The sequence below is a fragment of the Tarenaya hassleriana genome, unplaced genomic scaffold, assembly GCF_000463585.1.
Source record: "Tarenaya hassleriana unplaced genomic scaffold, ASM46358v1 Cleome7, whole genome shotgun sequence".
Lineage (NCBI taxonomy): Eukaryota > Viridiplantae > Streptophyta > Magnoliopsida > Brassicales > Cleomaceae > Tarenaya > Tarenaya hassleriana.
Genome location: NW_010969548.1, coordinates 3,270,630 through 3,289,274, shown reverse-complemented (window position 1 = coordinate 3,289,274; position 18,645 = coordinate 3,270,630). Strand labels below are relative to the sequence as shown.

Below are 18,645 nucleotides of genomic sequence, written 5' to 3'. Positions count from 1 at the left end.
ATATATATATATATATATATATATATATATATATGTGTGTAGTGTGTGTCTACTACCATTTCATTATGCTTTATGTGTGCGTTGCACTGCAATAATAAATAAAATTGTCACGTAAATTAAAAGATTTTTTTTACAATGTTGTATTGATTTAATATTGTTTAAATCGCTTTTTTTTATTATTTGAATTATAACAATATTAACTTCTTTATTAGGAGTAAACTTGGAAATAAAGACTGTAATAATTAATATTGAAAAATGAAAAAAAAAATCCTTCTCAATTATCAATGGAAATGTCTATGTTATATACGTGTGTGTATAGTATAGCACACAAAGCATACGGTTTCACATGTACATGCGTGCGTGTATGCATGTGTATGTGTGTATATATACACACGTGTGATTTGCGTGTGTAAATTTGGTTCGAGGACGTAAGTTACTCGGAAACTAATGTGGGATTCATTTTAGATTAAGAAAATAAAAATAAAAACTATAAATGGTTTAGAAATTCCTACCAAACAAACGAAGCCATTGGGACAACATTCCATCCTTGGAAGAAACCGTCTCTACCTCCCGCTCTTTCTTCTTAATTTCTTTATCTCTCATATAAACATTATATATATATACACCACCAATTACATATATAAAATATTACAACTATTTTTTAAATCTACGTTTTTTTATGTTTATATTCGTGTGTGTGTATATATATATATATATATCATTGATCTCTCATAATTTATATTAACACGCTAACAATATATGCAAAAGAAAAGATATATCGTTCTATTTGATATCTTATTCACTGGATATATTTTGTAAGCAAGTAGCATATCCAATCCATGCAGAAATATATATGTATATATATATATATGTATATATGTATGTAAAATTCAAAAGCACATTGTCGTTGGAAAACTTATTAAATATTAACCACGTTCGTGCTTTGAGGATATAAAACTACGTCAATGGCGGCTTAGGGTCACTTTCTATATATTGCAATTATGCGGGCTTTTTTATTTTATTATTATTGTAATGACTGTCTCATAGTTTAAGTAAGACAGTTGCTTCCCAAACCCTTGCGTCTTAAGTTCAGTTCCAAATTCCTTGTTTATTATAAATTCCAATTTGCATACTTGTTGTGGAATATTATATTTTTTTTAGTTTAATTAAATTGTATAATTCTCAGATTATACCCATAATGAGATGATGTTTTTATTCAATTGGTTTCACATATCCGAAAAATTCATATACACTCTTTTTTATAATTGTAATTAATTGTATACAAACGTTTTAATTTATGACAACATTAGACCTCGGATAGTAGATAATAGATATAGCGACTTTTATTCTTGCCGAAATTTAAAAAGAAACACCCATCTATATTGTGTAAATATATGTATTTACAATAATGAAAAGTTTTAGTAAGAAGGCCAAGGTTAACCCTTCGATCGATTGTCAACAACCCCAAGGAGTATAAACATAATTATAAGTTTTAACAAAAATAATTAACTACTAATCATTTCTTCGGTTTAGAATGTTCAATGTTGTGCCTTATATGTATATACGTATAAATATATAAACATTAATTATACATGTTAATATGGCACTGACGCCGAACAAAATAACTGCGCGACGTAGAGTGTTATTGGTTTAACCTTATAATCATTAATTAATGTTATCACCATCTTGCAATGCTCACAAAATTCGGATCTGACGTACCACTTTTGGTGTTGAAGAAAACTCAGTTTGCTCACCATTGAAGAACTCACGAAGGACAGAGGAAGAAGATGAGAGCAGAGAGATTTTAGAAATTTTCTCCTTGTATATTTCCTTCTGTACATGAGGCTCTTTTTTATATACAAATGTATGAAACGGAAACGAAAAAGGCTACTTACAGAGCCTATGCTATTCTGCCAATAACAAACCTACAAAGGAATAAAGAATTGCTCCAACATTTGTACTAATCTCATCAAGTGCTTTGTCTGTAATTACTCGATCCAATGTGCAGAGGTTCATGCCCTTGTTTCCATGTCTGCAATATCATTTAATACTCCCCTCAAGATGGAGAGTACAAATCATGTACTCCCATCTTGGACAACAGATAAATGAACTGATCAGATGGTAATGGCTTTGTTAACAGATCAGCTGCTTGTTCCTTTGATGACACAGGCATCGCTTTGATCAAGCTAGAGTTGATATGGTCCCGAATGAAATAACAATCTAGCTCAATATGTTTGGTTCTCTCGTGATAAACGACATTGCTTGCAATATGCAATGCTGACTGATTATCGCAGAAAATGGTAAGAGGCTTGATGCAGGGGATGCACAGATCTTTGAGAAGATGAGACAACCAAACCAGTTCAGATGTAGTATGAGCAAGAGCACGGAATTCTGATTCAGCGCTACTCCTGGAGACAGTCGCCTGCTTCTTCGCACGCCAAGAGATAAGTGAGCTGCCCAAGAAGATACAATAACCTGTGACAGACCTTCGGGAGTCAGGGCATGAAGCCCAATCCGAGTCTGAATAAGCACTGAGTTTGGAGTCTGAATCAGAGGAGTAGAGTAGACCTTGAGCAGGAGCCATTTTGAGATATCGAAGGACTCTGTAAGCAGCTTTGAGATGACTTGTTCTGGGATGTGACATGTATTGGCTCAACTTGTGAACCGCAAAGGAGATGTCTGGCCTCGTGAGAGAGAGATAAATAAGCTTGCCAATAAGCTGACGATAGTAAGAGCTGTCAGAAAGTGGCTCACCAGATTCTTGACAGAGTTTCTCACGAGTATCCATTGGTGTAGAAACAGGCTTTGACCCGAGCAAGCCATATTCTTCCAAAAGTTCAAGTGCATATTTCCTCTGACATATGTGAATTCCTTTGGATGATCGAGCCACCTCAATACCCAGAAAATAGTGCAGAGGTCCAAGGTCCTTAACAGTGAAATTGGCATGTAGAGCAGATTTAGTTTATGCAATAAGGGCAACATTATTTCCTGTCAACAGAAAATCATCAACATAGAGCAGTATAATCACAACGCTGCTTCCAACAGCCTTGATGAACAGAGAAGTATCGGATTTGGACTGAACAAATCCAGAGATCTGCAGAGTGGTAGAAATCTTTAAATTCCATTGTCTTGAGGCTTGTTTCAAGCCATAAATAGATTTTCGTAAGCGACAGACATCATTAGGTTGAACTTGCTCCCCCTGAAGCTCAACATATCCGGGAGGAAGCACCATGTAAATTTCCTCCGAAAGATCCCCATTCAAAAAGGCATTAGAAACATCTAACTGTTCGAGTATCCATCCATTAGAAGCAGCCAAAGCTAGGATAAGTCTCACAGTTGTCATTTTCGCAACGGGACTGAAGGTATCAAAATAGTCGATACCTTCAAGTTGAGTGAAACCTTTGGCCACTAACCGAGCTTTGTGGCGTTCTATGCTTCCGTCTGCATTATATTTTGTCTTAAAAACCCATTTGCAACCAACGGGGTTCTTGTTAGCAGGCAATGAACAGATATCCCAGGTACAAGAACGAGACAGAGCAGCAAGCTCAGACCTCATAGCTGTCTTCCAGGTTTCAGATTTAATGGCCTGGCTAAAAGAGTGAGGTTCAGGTTCAAGAAGTATAGATAAGGCAAAAGGTCGATATGTGGGTTGAAGTTTAGAATAAGAAAGATATGATGATAAAGGGTGGTGTGTTGTGTTTGTAGGTGGGGGATTTGTGGTATTCTGTAATAGGTAGCAATGGTAATCAGAAAGGTAGCTAGGGGCTTTTGTAATCCGTGTTGACTGCCTAAGCTGCTCATGATGTTCTGAAGAAACTGGATGAGAAGAAATAGAAGAGGAAGAAGAAGAAGGTGAGGAAGGAGTTGGTAAAGAAGGTGTAGATGAAACGGAATCAGTGACAGAATCAATAAATGGATCATATAAATGAACTGGAAGTTCAGATACAGGAGAAGGAGACTCAGGAGAAGTGAGGGGTTTTGAAGGATTGTTTTTAAAAGGGAAGATAGACTCATGAAAAACAACATTACGGGATATAAACACAGCATTGCTGTCTAAATTCAGAAGTTTATATCCTTTAACCCCAGGAGGATATCCAATAAAGACGCAAGGAGAAGCACGGGGAGAGAACTTGTGCCTCGTTTTAGTGTTTGTGGTAGCATAGCACAGGCATCCAAAGACACGTAAATGACTATAAGAGGGTTTTGTATTTGTGAGCTTTTCAAAAGGTGACTGATTTTGAAGAACAGGTGAAGGGGTTCTGTTTATGAGATAAACTGAAGTTAAGATGCAGTCTCCCCAATAGGAAAGAGGGATGTGTGATTGAAATAACAGAGCACGAGCCACATTAAGAATGTGTTGGTGCTTTCTCTCAACCACGGAATTCTGTTGGGGAACGTAGGGACATGAAAATTGGTGTTGAATGCCCTTTTGTGCTATTAATGTCGGAAAAGATAACTCAGATGCGTTATCAGATCTGATCGATTTGACTTTGGTTTCAAATTGAGTCTCAACATAAGAGAGAAACTGTGGAAACTTAGACAAAACCTCATTTTTGTATTGCATCAGATAAACCCAGGTGGTTCTTGTACAATCATCTACGAGTGTGAAAAAGTAACGGTGACCATTTACAGTTGGAAAATGAAATGGCCCCCATACATCGAGATGAAGTAACGCAAAAGGAGCAGAGGAAAAATGACCACCAGTGGGAAAAGAAGTCTGTCTCTGTTTCGCCAAAGGACAAACAGGACAATGTTCTGATGCTGAAGTGGAGGGGACAAAATGCAGCTGAGAAGAGCTGTGAAGACGCTGAATACGAACGTGTGAGGGGTGTCCGAGACGTTGATGCCAGAGATCAACGTCGGTTGAAGTAATGGCTATACATAAAGATGGGGGAACAGGAGATGCTGGAGTGGTGGGAGGTTGCATCTCCAGAATGTATAGATTTTGTCGAAGTTCACCCTTCCCAATCATCAAGTCCCGCATAGGGTCCTGAATGATGCAAGAGTTAGAAGAAAAAGAGACAGTGTATGGATAATTTTTAAGTAAGGCACTAATGCTGAGAAGATTAAAGTGAAACGAAGGAATATAAAGAACTGAGGTGAGTTTGAAACCAGGATACAGAATGGCAGTGCCAGACTGATTAACAGAGAGTAAAGTGCCAGTGGGAAGAGTGACAGAAATGGGATCAATGGATCGAACATCAATGAGCAGTCGAGCATCACAACAAATATGATTACTAGCCCCAGTATCTAAAATCCAGGAGGAATGAGGAAAAGTAAGGCAGGATTGTATAGTGGATAAAGAAGCGGGTAGAGATGTACCTAGTAATGGTAAAGTGGAAGTTGAAGGTATGGTTGAAGCCATTAAACCTGGATCCGAAGAAGAACTGCCAAGTTGTCTGAGCTGTGACTGAAACTGTTCGAACAGTGCCTGAGCCTGTGTCAAGGTGCTGGAAGCATTCTCAGAACCAGAAGAAGGAGGAATGGACGTATCAGTCTTCACTAGGTTCACAAATGGAGTGGGTTTAGCCGGGGTTGGCAATAAAGGAGCCCTGTTTCTCCAAGACTGTGAGGGACCCGAAGATGCAGAACGGGAGTTGGGTGGATAGCCATGGATCTTGTAGCAACGTTGAATCGTGTGACCAGTAAGGCCACAATGGGAACAAACTGGGCGAGACTTGGCAGCAGAGGAGTTGAAAGAGCGAGGTCTGGAATGTGTCTGAGTGGAAACCTGAAAGACTGGAGAGTCTGTTGGTAAAGGGCAGCTCTGGCGTTGATGTTCTTCTTGAAGAACCATGTTGTAGACCTTAGAAAGACTCGGTAATGGTTCTTGAAGGAGAATCTGCCGACGAGCTGGATGAAAAGTTTCATTGAGCTTCATCAAAAACTTGACCACATTCTTCCTGTCCAAGAGTTCGACCATCTTTGTACCGGCTTGACAGGTACATCCTCCACATGTGCAAACTGGGTATGGCTCGTAGTTCTTCAACTCCTCCCACAGAGAGTTGAGTTTTGTGTAAAAGGAGTGAAGATCCATGGAACCTTGCTGAATACTGTCAATCTTCTGCTCAATACTGAAAATCTTTGAAACGTTCTTCTGTTTGAACTGAGTTTCAAGAGTTGTCCAGATCGTGGAAGCCTCATCGATAAACATGATTTGGCTGGCAATTTCAGGAGAAACCGAGTTGTTGAGCCACGTGCAAACAAGGGCATTGCATCGCAGCCATGAACCAAAATCAGCATGAGTATCAGAGGGCTGGGAAGTGGTACCAAGAATAAAGCCAAGTTTGTTTTTCGTGGTTAGGGCTTTAACAACAGATCTGGACCAAAGGGTGTAGTTGGATTCACCAACGAGTTTATCAGAGACAAGGGTCAGATTTGAAGAGTCGGCTGGGTGGAGAAAAAGGGGATTTGAGTATGGATCTTGGGATAGAGGTGAAGGTGTGTTACCCGAGATGGTTGCAGAAGATGGCGAAGCAGGGGTCGGTGGGGTTTCAGCCATGGTGAGGAGATAAGGGTAATCGAAGAAGAAATAGAAAAGGGGTTGAAAATAGGGTTTTGTTTAGGATTTAAAAAAAAACGGAGAAAAGTGAGTTAATGAAAAGAAGGAAAGGGAGAAAAAAGAAGAACAGCGGATAGGTTATGCTCTGATACCATTTTGGTGTTGAAGAAAACTCAGTTTGCTCACCATTGAAGAACTCACGAAGGACAGAGGAAGAAGATGAGAGCAGAGAGATTTTAGAAATTTTCTCCTTGTATATTTTCTTCTGTACATGAGGCTCTTTTTTATATACAAATGTATGAAACGGAAACGAAAAAGGCTACTTACAGAGCCTATGCTATTCTGCCAATAACAAACCTACAAAGGAATAAAGAATTGCTCCAACATTTGTACTAATCTCATCAAGTGCTTTGTCTGTAATTACTCGATCCAATGTGCAGAGGTTCATGCCCTTGTTTCCATGTCTGCAATATCATTTAATAACCACCACATACATATATATATATATATATTCTGATTCTTGCATGTATACTTTGCACTAACAAAGCTGGATCCAAAACAAAATTATTAGAAAATACTAATAAAATAAAATGATGGAAAAATAAAAAGATGTTAATTTAGTTTTATTAAAATATATATACTTGCATAATTAATATTAGTCTTAATCAACTATATATATATACAACAGTAACTAAAACGTTAAAATTAAATTATCCGTTGAAAATGTATATAACAATCTAAGCATACAGGTGCAAGATTGAACCCATAAATTAAATGAATTTAGACCAATGGCCCAATTTGGCCCAAAATATGAAAATGTGGGTTGGGGCAGTTATTGGGCCGTAAATTATATATATATATAATGAAAATGGGCTAATCAGTAAGTTATTTACATGAACTTCTCGAAAATATAAATTGATATTTACGAATAATGTGGGATCAGCACTGCCGTGGACCGTACTTATTTTGAGTCCATGTCTATATGATTTTTGTTTTGGGCTTCCAAATTAATATATTGTACTTTGTTGTATGTTCTATTGGTAGGAAAGGATGAAATCTTTACTCGATCAAGTAATCTTCAAACATTTTGCTGTAATGAAGAATTTTCTTAATTTAAGAAAAACTTATAAATAAAGAAACACAAAATGGGCATACTTTTTATTTATATATAAAAGAAAATTTACTACATTCCTTAAACTAAAAAAAAGGTTCTAATAAAAAAGGGTAAAACCCCTAAAAAACCTCCAACTTACAAAAATATATACAAATAAACTTTCAATTTGAAAAACTATCATTCAATCTCCGAACTTGTAACTTGTCACTGAATAAAACCTCGAACTTGCAAATTATTGCTCTAATAAACCTTTGACCGGTTTGACCACAATTTCAGGCGATCGGAAATCTACGTATTAACAGATTGCTGATGTCACCTTATACACGTTATCAATTTTAATTTAAAAAATGACATCAGCAATCCGTCAATACGTGGATTTCGGATCGTTTGAAATTGTGGTCAAACCGGTCAAAGGTTTATTAGAACAATAATTTATAAGTTCGATGTTTTATTCAGTGACAAGTTACAAGTTCGGGGATTTGAATGACAGTTTTTCAAGTTGAAAGTTTATTTGTATATATTTTTGTAAATTGGAGGTTTTTTAGGGGTTTTAACCCAAAAAAAAAAAATATATATATATATATATACAACAGCTGAAAAAGGGGAATATTCCTCGAGGTACGATATTGCCAAACCCAAACAAAAACTTATAAATTGAGAATATCCACTCTACAAAGCAAAGTTTCAATATTATATGCATAAAAAGAAAAAAAATGTGTGACCATTATCATTATAAATATTTTATCAATTTTGTTCTAATAAATTTGGGAAGGTGTATTTTACAAACTTTGTACGTTAGTGAACAATGTATAATTTGCTAAAAGAGGAAGGGTATAAAGGGTAAAATTGGAATAACAAAAATATAGTTAGTGTTCTACGTGGCAACGGTGTCCCACTTCGATTTGAAACACTTGCGAGACTATAAAAACTCACCAAAACCCTTTTGAGTGAACAGTGCCATACCCGATATCTCCTCCGCCTCCGGTGGCGACGATGGTGTCAGCGATTCAGGCTCTGCCGCAGCCTCCGGCGACTGGGACCACCCTCCTCGGTAGGTATCGGATCGGTCGACTTCTCGGTCATGGAAGCTTCGCGAAGGTTCACGAGGCGAGGTCGGTGGAGACCGGCTCCGTCGTGGCGATCAAGCAGATCGACAAGGAGAAATCCGCTTACGCCTGTAATCAAGAGCCGATGATCCTCGCCGAGATCTCCGCCATGCGCCGTCTCAAGGACCACCCCAACATCATCCGAATCCACGAGGTAATGGCAACGAAAACGAAGATCTACATCGTTATGGAATTCGCCGGCGGCGGCGATCTCATGTCGAAGCTCGCCCGACGCTGCGGCGAGAGATTGACGGAAACAATGGCGGGGCGGTATTTCCAGCAATTGGTCTCGGCGCTGAGATTCTGCCATGAGAACGGCATCTCTCACAGAGACGTCAAGCCTCACAACATTCTCCTCGACAGAGACGGGAACGTTAAGGTCTCCGATTTCGGTCTCTCGGCGTCTCAGGAATCGCTCCGGGACGACGGACTCCTGCATACGGCGTGCGGGACGCCGGCGTTCACGGCGCCGGAGGTGTTCGAGCGGCGGGGCTACGACGGAGCGAAGGCCGACGCCTGGTCATGTGGAGTCATCCTCTTCGGCCTCCTCACCGGATTCCTTCCCTTCAGAGATGATAACGTCGTGGTGATGTACCAGATGATCCGCAGAAGAGATTTTAAATTCCCAGATTCGATACGGAAGTCGACCCGATCGATCATCTTCAAACTGTTGGATCCGAATCCAGGAACGAGAATCGGCCTCGAAGAGGTAATGCAAACGCGATGGTTCAAAAGACATCTGGAGAAACAGAATACGACGGAGTCGTCGAATTCTGGGAAATTCGAAATCGTAACGGCAAACGCGTTCGACATAATATCGCTGTCGTCGGGATTGGATCTCTCCGGAATGTTCGAGGCGAAGAGTCGGAGAGGGAAGAGGTTCACGGCGGCGATTAAGGCGGAGGAAGTGATGGGAAGAGTGAGGGAAATAGGGGGGAAGTTAGGGTACAGAGCTGAAGAGAGCAGAGGGAAGGGAGGAGGAGCTGCGGCGAGGCTGAGGAAGGAGGCGGCGGTGGTAGTGGTGGAAGCAGTTAAGATTCCGGTGGAGAATGCGGTGGCGGAGGTTAGGGTTGAGGAAGGAGACATTGAAGAAGAAGAGTGGGAGGAGCTGAAGAGAGGGCTGGATGAGATTGTCTCTTCATGGCACAATGATATATCCTTCTGAGGAAAATGTTCTATTCTTCTGTTGTTTGTTGTTACAAATATTCAATAAAGTTTTTGGCATAGTTCGTCATAGTACGATAGCAGCGTGTTAGATATTCTTAGCAAAGTCCACGTGGCAGCATTGACCAACCAAAGGAAGAGAAGTCAATACGACAGAGTCAAAATTATAACACCACGTGTCTTGTTCTGATTCGTGCATCTCATTGTACGACAGGCAGTATCCAGTGATCACTTTGCCTTGGCAGCAGGGCGTCGCACAAAAAGAACAGGTGGCGATAAATTCAACGGTCACGATTCTCTCTCCCTCTATCGAATCGAAATTCGGGGTTTAGGGTTTCTGATCAGAGTCGTCGATTACTCCCCGAACGCCAAATCTTACCGGAATTTATGTCGGAGATCGAGGTCGCGGTGGCTGGATTGTCGGAGATCGAACCGGACGTCAAGGAGGATACGATCGGTCAGTTCGGGCACAAACAGCACCAGTCCTGTAAGATTCTTAACCAGCTTCTTCGATTTTGAGTTCCGGATTCCGTTTCGAATATCATGTCGGAGAAAGGCTTAGAAGGTTACAGGAGGAGTTCAAGTATGGATCTCATAAGTTCGAGGAGAAGGGGATTTGTTGTTTTTCTTGTTAAATGGTCGATGCTTTCATTTCAGCTTTTCCTCCATTTGCATTTGCTTAGAATTCTCTGTCTCTGCCTCTTCTTCTACACTGAAGTCTGAAGCCCGTGAGTTGCGAGACCTTACACTTCCATGTATATCTATCATCTATGTATGTGTGTATATATATGCGTGCATAACTTAGTAGTGTTACACCACATAGATCTCCAAAGTGGTTTGGTAATGATAACTGGACGTCACGCTACAAGAAAAACGCTCCATTGAGATTGAGAGTGGTGGTTATATACGAAAGAGAGAGAGAGAACTCCACTGAGGCGCATCACTTGCAATTTGAGCACGTGCTCTGCACCACCACACTCTAGAATTCTCTGTCTCTGCCTCTTCTTCTACACTGAAGTCTGAAGCCCGTGAGTTGCGAGACCTTACACTTCCATGTATATCTATCATCTATGTATGTGTGTATATATATGCGTGCATAACTTAGTAGTGTTACACCACATAGATCTCCAAAGTGGTTTGGTAATGATAACTGGACGTCACGCTACAAGAAAAACGCTCCATTGAGATTGAGAGTGGTGGTTATATACGAAAGAGAGAGAGAGAACTCCACTGAGGCGCATCACTTGCAATTTGAGCACGTGCTCTGCACCACCACACTCCATTGCCTTACCCTTCCACATCCATTGTTCTTATCTTTTTTTTTTTTTTTTTAAAATTATTTGGTCCTCTCAAATTTCACTAAAACCAACATCGTCCATTGAAATAAAGGCACCGAAATCTCAAAATGCTGCAGGCAACTTATATTTCAATAGCAATACTTGAAATAAATTTTTCATAAAATAAACTGGGAATATAGTACTTACTAGTATATCAACTTCAAGTAAGAATAAAAAAGTTGAAGGCAGCAAATGGAACAAATAATTAAAGGTAGTAGTTAAAACTGAAGTTCATAATTGGAACATAATCTAAAATGACGTGGATTTAATTTTTTATTGAAATTGTATAATGAATTATTCCAGTAATCCAATGTTCATAGTCTATAATAAAAAATATTTATTAATTATTACAAAAGCGAAAAAGAAGCAAAGGAAAATGGCGTCTCTTTCCGCTCGGGGGAAATGCGAATCTATACATCTCGTGTCCATCCATATGTATGTATCTATGTAGGCGTATATATATATTGAGACTCGAGATCCGACGGAGCAAAATCCAGAGAGAGAGAGAGAGGGAGAGAGATGGTGGGTGTTCAGTTGCAGAGTTGGCGGCCTTCGATGCTACTACCTTCACGAGTTTCCAGAGTGAATCGGATCCCATCTCCCAACAGGTTCGGTTCTTCTTCTTTGTTTCTTCTTCTTCTTCTTCTACTTCTTCTTCTTCTGAGGCGGAGATTGACTCTGAGACTTATGGTCGAAGATTTACGTTTGTTTCAGTCTGTTTAGGGCTTTTTTTTCCGGATGTAGCAGTTGTATACTGAAATTGTCAAAATGGGGGTTTCTGCAATGGTTTTGATTAGGGAATCGATGATGGCACTTCTTATTTGGAATTTGATGCAAATTGCTGAATCTGGGATTAGGTTTAGTTTGAGGTTACCGATGCTAATACGTAGTTTGGGGTTTTGCTAATTTGTGTTAAACGTTGGGTTTTCTACCGATGGGTTTATCGTTTTACGGTTTCTTATTCATGGGACATTGACGTGGGGTTCAAATTCTTAGTCTTCTATATGACTGATAGTCATTGTAAAAGGGATTATCTTTATCTTGAGATTGACGTATAATGACGTTGAGGGAGGTACTGTTCGATTGCTCATCTGTGAAGATTTGAACTAGATTTAGGTATTTTGGTTAATACGTTTGAAAATAGTACTTTGTTTTGCAGGAGTTTGTGGCTACACGCTTTGCCTCTGCATGGGTTTAAGACTTATAGACACCGAGGTGCGGTTTTGGAGAAGATATTTCCTTTCCAAATACGAGATTTGCTATGAAAATCACTGTTCTATATCCAAATTTCGACGAATCTTTAGGCTCGAAGTGTTCCCGTTCTCCCATAGTTTAAATTGTGCTCCTCTGGCTTATCATTTTCTGTATAGCAGGGGAAATTAAAGTCAGTTTACAAAGGACAGGAGACAAGATGCAGACTAGCACCAGCCAGGCTTTACCCCAAGATTCTTTCTCCAAATTAAATGCCGTGGAGCCACAGGTTATCTTTCAGGTGGTTACTGAGTTGTGTAATATATATAACACAAGCCAAAACCTACTATTATTTTTATTCAAGAATAACAAGTGCTATGATTCTTACCGCTGATGTTGTTTGATCTGATGTACAGTATTGCCTTCTGTCATATGTTTTGAAGTAGATTCATGTTCTGTTTTACCGTTACTTATCTGTACTGCATGGGGGAATCGGTTGAAAAATCTGGCTCTCCCCGTGTTTAAGGAGGTCGTAGCGTATGCCATGAGTTGAGATCATTTGTAGTATTTCTTTTCTCCTAGGGTCTATATCTTAAATTCCCAGTACATATCCGTTCTAGCGAAATGGACATTTAAGTTTAGCACCTACTTTATCTCCATGGTATCGTCTATTTTCTTTTATGTGTCGTTCTTCTTGCTTAATTCTCTGGATAGTATCTTGTAGTGCTTGCTTTATAGATCTTCTTTTATGTGCAGATTCATCAATATAAATTTGTGATTGGATCACTGCCATTGTATCTCCTGTTCAGAACAGTTGAAAAGATGGTCCAGGAGTTACTTCCTCGTTTCATTCACAGTTCTGTGGGTGCTGGATTGCCTTTTGCTTGTGCATCCAACTCTTTAAATAAACCAGTCCCTCTCAAGTTGGACGTGTGCTTTCCTTCTTTTCACGATCTCAAATGGAATCTTGCAAGGTTGCTTTACCTATTCAATATTCAGCTCGAGAAGAACATTGCTACGTAAGCAAACAAGCTAATCATCTGAGTAGGGGCACTAGCTTCTCTTCTTCATGCCTTGGGTATTTGTATGTACAAATGTTGTTAAATGGAAGCAATTAGCATGCAGAAATTTATCGCAACTTTCCTTTTCCAACACTTTAATGGGGGTGGGGGTTGGATTCGCCACATTTTAACTATAGATTATTCCTTCCTTATATAACTTTTTTTTATAAATGTGGTTAAATTCTTTCCTGTAAATACGACATCCAATCTGACAATTTTTCCTGGCTAATTTAGGTTTCTCGTGGTGCTCCTGATGGCATGCATATCCTTTGTCGTAATTGGCGGTCTCTTGTTTTTCCAATTCAGGTAAATTAAAGGTAATAGAATTCTCTATTTGTAGCCTTCTGCATGTTATATCTTTATATGCTTATCATAGCTGTTACTTTCTGAAACGCTAGAATGGCAATTAAGTTGCTTTTTCTTGGTTTAATCTTCACAAGAGTTATAGTAGAGAAAGAAAGATATATATTTTTCTTGTCACACATGGAGATCTTTGGTAGATCAAAGTAAATGGTAAACTAATGAACTGATGACGATGATGAGTAAGAGAGGGAAGATGCTGGCCCACGTTATGGACATTCTTCCATGATGTACTTTCATGAGCATATATATATTCATACATTCTGGTATTGCCTGCTTGTTTTGCAGGAAAAAAACTCAGCCCATAGAAGACTGCTTCTGGGAGGCATGGGCTTGTCTCATTTCATCATCTACTCACCTGAAGGTGATGATTTGCTTCTTATTTGATGTGTAAGATACTATTGTGTCTCATGTACGAACCCACAGGTCCCACACGATATCCATATGTAAACTCTTGCCACTAAAAGCATATATACGTGAAAACTGCAGCAAAGGACACGCGTTGAGAGAGTCATCGGGTTTGTTCTAGCCATATGGGGAATATTGTTCTACTCTCGACTTTTGAGTACAATGACAGAACAGTTTAGGGTAAGTCCACGATATAGATCCTAATGGCTAGGAGTAGTGTCACTCGATTCACATTCTTAATAGATTTTCTGGGCAGAATAATATGCAAAGGCTGAGGGAGGGGGCACAAATGCAAGTCCTAGAAACTGATCATATCATCATTTGTGGAATAAACAGTCATTTGACCTTCATACTGAAGCAACTGAACAGATATCACGAGTATGCTGTCCGTTTAGGTACTGCTACAGCTAGGTAATTTGTTCTTTTCATGCCTTATAATTTGTTTTCTGTGTATATGCTGACTTGCTGAATTACTTTCTTTGTTGTGTGCTTAAAGGAAGCAGAGAATTCTTCTGATGTCGGATATTCCGAGGAAGCAGATAGACAAGCTAGCAGAGACGTTTGCAAAAGATTTTAACCATATTGACATTCTTACGAAGAGGTAAAGTGGCGGACATGTTCTCCAGTCAGAAGTAAAACGAGCTGTTTTGCTTCATTTCATGATTTAACTTAATGTTGATTTGTAGTTAGCTAGCCTGCTGATTCCATGCTATTGCATGTGCAGTTGTAGTCTTAACCTGACAAAATCATTTCAGAGAGCTGCCGCTGATAAAGCACGTGCCATTATCATACTTCCAACAAAAGGTGATCGGTAAGAAGAAAGCTATAAAGTTAACAGAGGCAACACTTGCCCTCTGGTCTGTAATATTGTATCCTAATCTTTTATAAAAGAGAAACTGACCAACTTAAAAACTTTTCCAGGTATGAAGTTGATACAGATGCATTTCTCTCTGTATTAGCCCTTCAACCTATTCCAAATATGGAATCTGTTCCCACCATTGTTGAGGTATATCAGTAACTGTTAAGACTAAGCTTTAATGCATCATGTTTTGTAGTGGTAATCCTTTTTCTTCGCTTTTCCTTGCTTTTGGAAATGAATGCAGGTGTCAAGTTCTAATACATACGATCTCCTCAAGTCCATTTCGGGGCTTAAAGTGGAGCCAGTTGAAAATCTTACATCTAAGTTGTTTGTTCAATGTTCGCGTCAAAAGGGCCTTGTAAAGATCTACAGACACTTGCTAAATTATTCAAGTACTGTGCCGTTTCCACTATAACGTATTATGATTTGTTTGAATGCATATATTCCTGTTAACATTGTATCTCACCTTTGGTTTGGAATACTAATTATTACCTGGTTTATTTGTTGCAGAAAATGTATTTAACATGTGCAGCTTTCCTGATCTAGCTGGGATGACTTATCGGCAGTTAAGACTGGGTTTTCAAGAGGTGCGAACACTTTCTTGCCAACGTAAGAAATGTTTCAAAATGATTCCCATGTGGGCTTTGTAGTCGAATTCATCCTCTGCATGTGTTCCTTTCAGGTTGTAGTCTGTGGCCTTTTACGAAATGGGAAAGTAAATTTCCACCCAAGTGACGGAGAAACACTCCTGGAAACCGACAAAGTATTATTTATTGCACCTCTCAATTGGAGAAAGAAGAAACTCTCATATACAGAAACCAAAGATGAAAAAGTTGCAAACGATGATAGTGATTCTCAAAAGCAAGTCTTGGAGGCAAAAAGAGCTCGACTAAAGAAGATTATGATGCGTCCTAGTAAGCCCAAATCAAAGGTCTGGTGGCTAGGCTCACTCCAACCTCCGAAAAAAGGATGTGCTAAAATTACTATATGGGTGTGTCGGTATACTGAGATCTCTGATCTTTATTTGTTTGATTGGTGCAGGGATCAGAATTGAGCAAAGGACCTAAAGAATGCATACTTTTGCTTGGTTGGCGAAGAGATGTTGTTCAGATGATTGAAGAGTTTGACAACTATCTTGGCCCAGGCAGTGTATTGGTATATGTCCATACTATTTTCTGTTCCCCTTAGTTAATAGCTGATATTGTTCTGACAGTCTTGATTGTTTACTTTCAGGAGATATTATCCGATGTACCGTTAGAGGACAGGAAGAAATCAGACAATGGTTCAGGTTAGGGAAAATTAGAAACGTCCATGTTTCTCATAGGGTAATAATATCATTCTAAACTGAATAAACAGCATTGTCTTCTATACATTTTCTAGAGACAGCAAAATGAGGAAAACAGAGCGCGTTCTGTTATAACTTGCAATCTTTTCCTCGTCTGCAGGTTGGAAATCCTATGAACTATGACACGTTAAAGGAAACTATCATGCATGTTCAAAGTTCGTTCAGGAAAGGTGAAGATATTCCTTTATCCATCCTTGTAATATCCGATAGAGACTGGCTTCTTGGAGGTAACGAGACATGAATTATTTTTCTAAATTCCATGCTTTCCAGTTTGCAGTTCTGTGCTAACTGATGTTTTGTTGTCTTTAGATCCGTCCAGGGCTGACAAGCAATCTGCTTACTCTCTTCTGCTCGCGGAGAGTATCTGCAATAAACTTGGTGTGAAGGTACATATGCTTTTCACGTTCATATCGCTGCTAGTGATGATAATTGTCAAAACCCCCAGCCCAAACCGATGTTTATCTTCTGCAGGTACAAAATTTAGCCGCCGAAATTGTTGACTCGAAACTTGGGAAGCAGGTAAACACATGCCTGCCTCAAAAATTTTGAAACCCGAATTCTTTCTGTTCCGGAAAAGAATTACATTGAGAGTAAACATTTGCAAAACAATGCAGATAACAAGAATCAAACCGTCACTGACTTATATCGCAGCAGAGGAAGTGATGAGTCTTGTCACAGCACAAGGTAAGATTTATCGGCATTTCCTTTCTTGCGCATGCTTGAATTCTAACACAGTGCCCGTTTTTGTATCAGTGACGGAAAACAGTGAACTGAGCGAAGTGTGGAAGGACATACTGAACGCAGAGGGTGACGAAATATATGTAAAGGTAAAACGACTCTTCCCAAAGCTTTTGCCACAGAATATATACTAAGAATCACCCAACTTTTAGCTACAAATGTACTCTCATCACATCAAGAAATCCAAAGTTATCTCATCTTTTATATTAGTAACTTGATTTTGAGCATCCATGGAGGAGAATCATTGTTGCTGTGGTTTCATTTTCTATGTTTTGGACGAGGCAGGACATAAAGCTGTACATGAAAGAGGGCGAGAAACCCTCATTTGCTGAGCTCTCGGAGAGGGCGTGGCTAAGGAAAGAAGTCGCTATAGGATACATCAAAGGCAACAAGAAGGTATAAATCCGTCCCTTCCTCACATAAGTTTAATCCCTCGTCGTTCTTCACAACCCCATTCCATGTATCCAACAAAAAAACAGGTAATCAATCCGGTACCGAAGATGGAAGCCCTGGACTTAGCAATGACAGATTCGTTGATAGTTATATCGGAGCTGGAAGGAGAACAGCCCATCATATTGCAGTCGAAGTAGAGGCTTCATCCCAATCTTCATATGCTGCATATGATTCTTTCTTCAGATGGTGAAACAGGTCAGGCAATAAAATGAGCATTCTGCTTCTTTCCCTCTTGCAAAAGAATCATACCCCGACCAGGTTGCCCCTCATAGTCTGAAGCACAAGCCGATTAAGTCTTCTTCTTCTGTCTTTTAAGACTGTCCAAATGTGGACTGATTACTGTTTTTTTTAATTACAGTCTTGTGAATGTGTGTACTCTTATCACTTTGAGACATTCTTTTTTCCCGGAGGTAATAAGTACTTGTTTTACTCTTAAACAAGTCAGAAGCATGGGTTTTTTCCCCTCAAATGGAATGTTTATTTTGTAACAAATGTGGTTATTATCTATATTTTCAAAACAGTTCCAAAAAGGAAAGATTGTAAGTGATGCCATCTTATTGTATGATAATTACTTTGTAATATATAGAGAATATATTGGACCGTTTTTCTTGGTTAATGTCCCAGACCCATACGTTAATCCAGACCCATCTCAGATCCATCAGCTGTTCCTGAGTTTCCACTGTCTTGTCTTGGAGAGGAGAGAGAACAGTAACTGAAATTGTATTACAAAATTAATGAAACTCTGTGTCCGATGGGAACACAACACAATGGAGATTCTTCGAGGTTACACGAACACCGGCAGAGATTACAGCTCTTTCAGTAATTCAAATTTGTAGCATACATACCCAAGATTAGGACAAAATCACCATGTCCTCTTCTGGGAAAAAAACACACACACGACCACCACAGATTGTTCCATTGTCTTCCAGGGCATAACCCAAAAACCTCACATTTGCTTAAAGAAACCACCGTAAGCATATCCCTTCCCCCCCCCCCCCCCCCTACAG

General features: G+C 39.3%; 3 protein-coding genes across 3 annotated transcripts; 2 read left to right on the top strand and 1 right to left on the bottom strand.

Annotated features, from left to right (window-relative positions):
• Positions 1-2,056: 2,056 nt before the first annotated feature.
• Positions 2,057-2,788, bottom strand: LOC109116117 (uncharacterized mitochondrial protein AtMg00810-like). Its single transcript, XM_019200945.1, has one exon. It carries the CDS (start codon positions 2,786-2,788, stop codon positions 2,057-2,059), a length of 732 nt encoding a protein of 243 aa, XP_019056490.1.
• Positions 2,789-8,513: 5,725 nt separating this feature from the next.
• On the top strand, positions 8,514-9,968 carry LOC104801105 (CBL-interacting serine/threonine-protein kinase 7-like). The gene has a single exon (XM_010524205.2). It carries the CDS (start codon positions 8,610-8,612, stop codon positions 9,885-9,887), a length of 1,278 nt encoding a protein of 425 aa, XP_010522507.1. The 5' UTR covers positions 8,514-8,609; the 3' UTR covers positions 9,888-9,968.
• Positions 9,969-11,595: 1,627 nt separating this feature from the next.
• Positions 11,596-17,988, top strand: LOC104801104 (putative ion channel POLLUX-like 2). The gene is given in 24 exon segments (XM_019201065.1): positions 11,596-11,831; positions 12,383-12,438; positions 12,594-12,715; positions 13,171-13,433; positions 13,710-13,781; positions 14,124-14,199; positions 14,325-14,423; positions 14,500-14,654; positions 14,740-14,844; positions 14,968-15,054; positions 15,165-15,249; positions 15,347-15,494; positions 15,613-15,689; positions 15,785-16,033; positions 16,144-16,257; positions 16,336-16,390; positions 16,393-16,427; positions 16,548-16,674; positions 16,757-16,833; positions 16,919-16,966; positions 17,062-17,131; positions 17,201-17,274; positions 17,471-17,581; positions 17,665-17,988. Coding segments are annotated over 24 exon segments (2,505 nt in total). The 5' UTR covers positions 11,596-11,742; the 3' UTR covers positions 17,776-17,988.
• The last annotated feature ends 657 nt before the right edge of the window (positions 17,989-18,645 follow it).

What these genes read in the sequence shown, in the direction of transcription:
- LOC109116117 (XM_019200945.1), bottom strand. Translation starts at nt 2,788, where the DNA reads ATGGATACTCGTGAGAAACTCTGTCAAGAATCTGGTGAGCCACTTTCT.
- LOC104801105 (XM_010524205.2), top strand. Translation starts at nt 8,610, where the DNA reads ATGGTGTCAGCGATTCAGGCTCTGCCGCAGCCTCCGGCGACTGGGACC.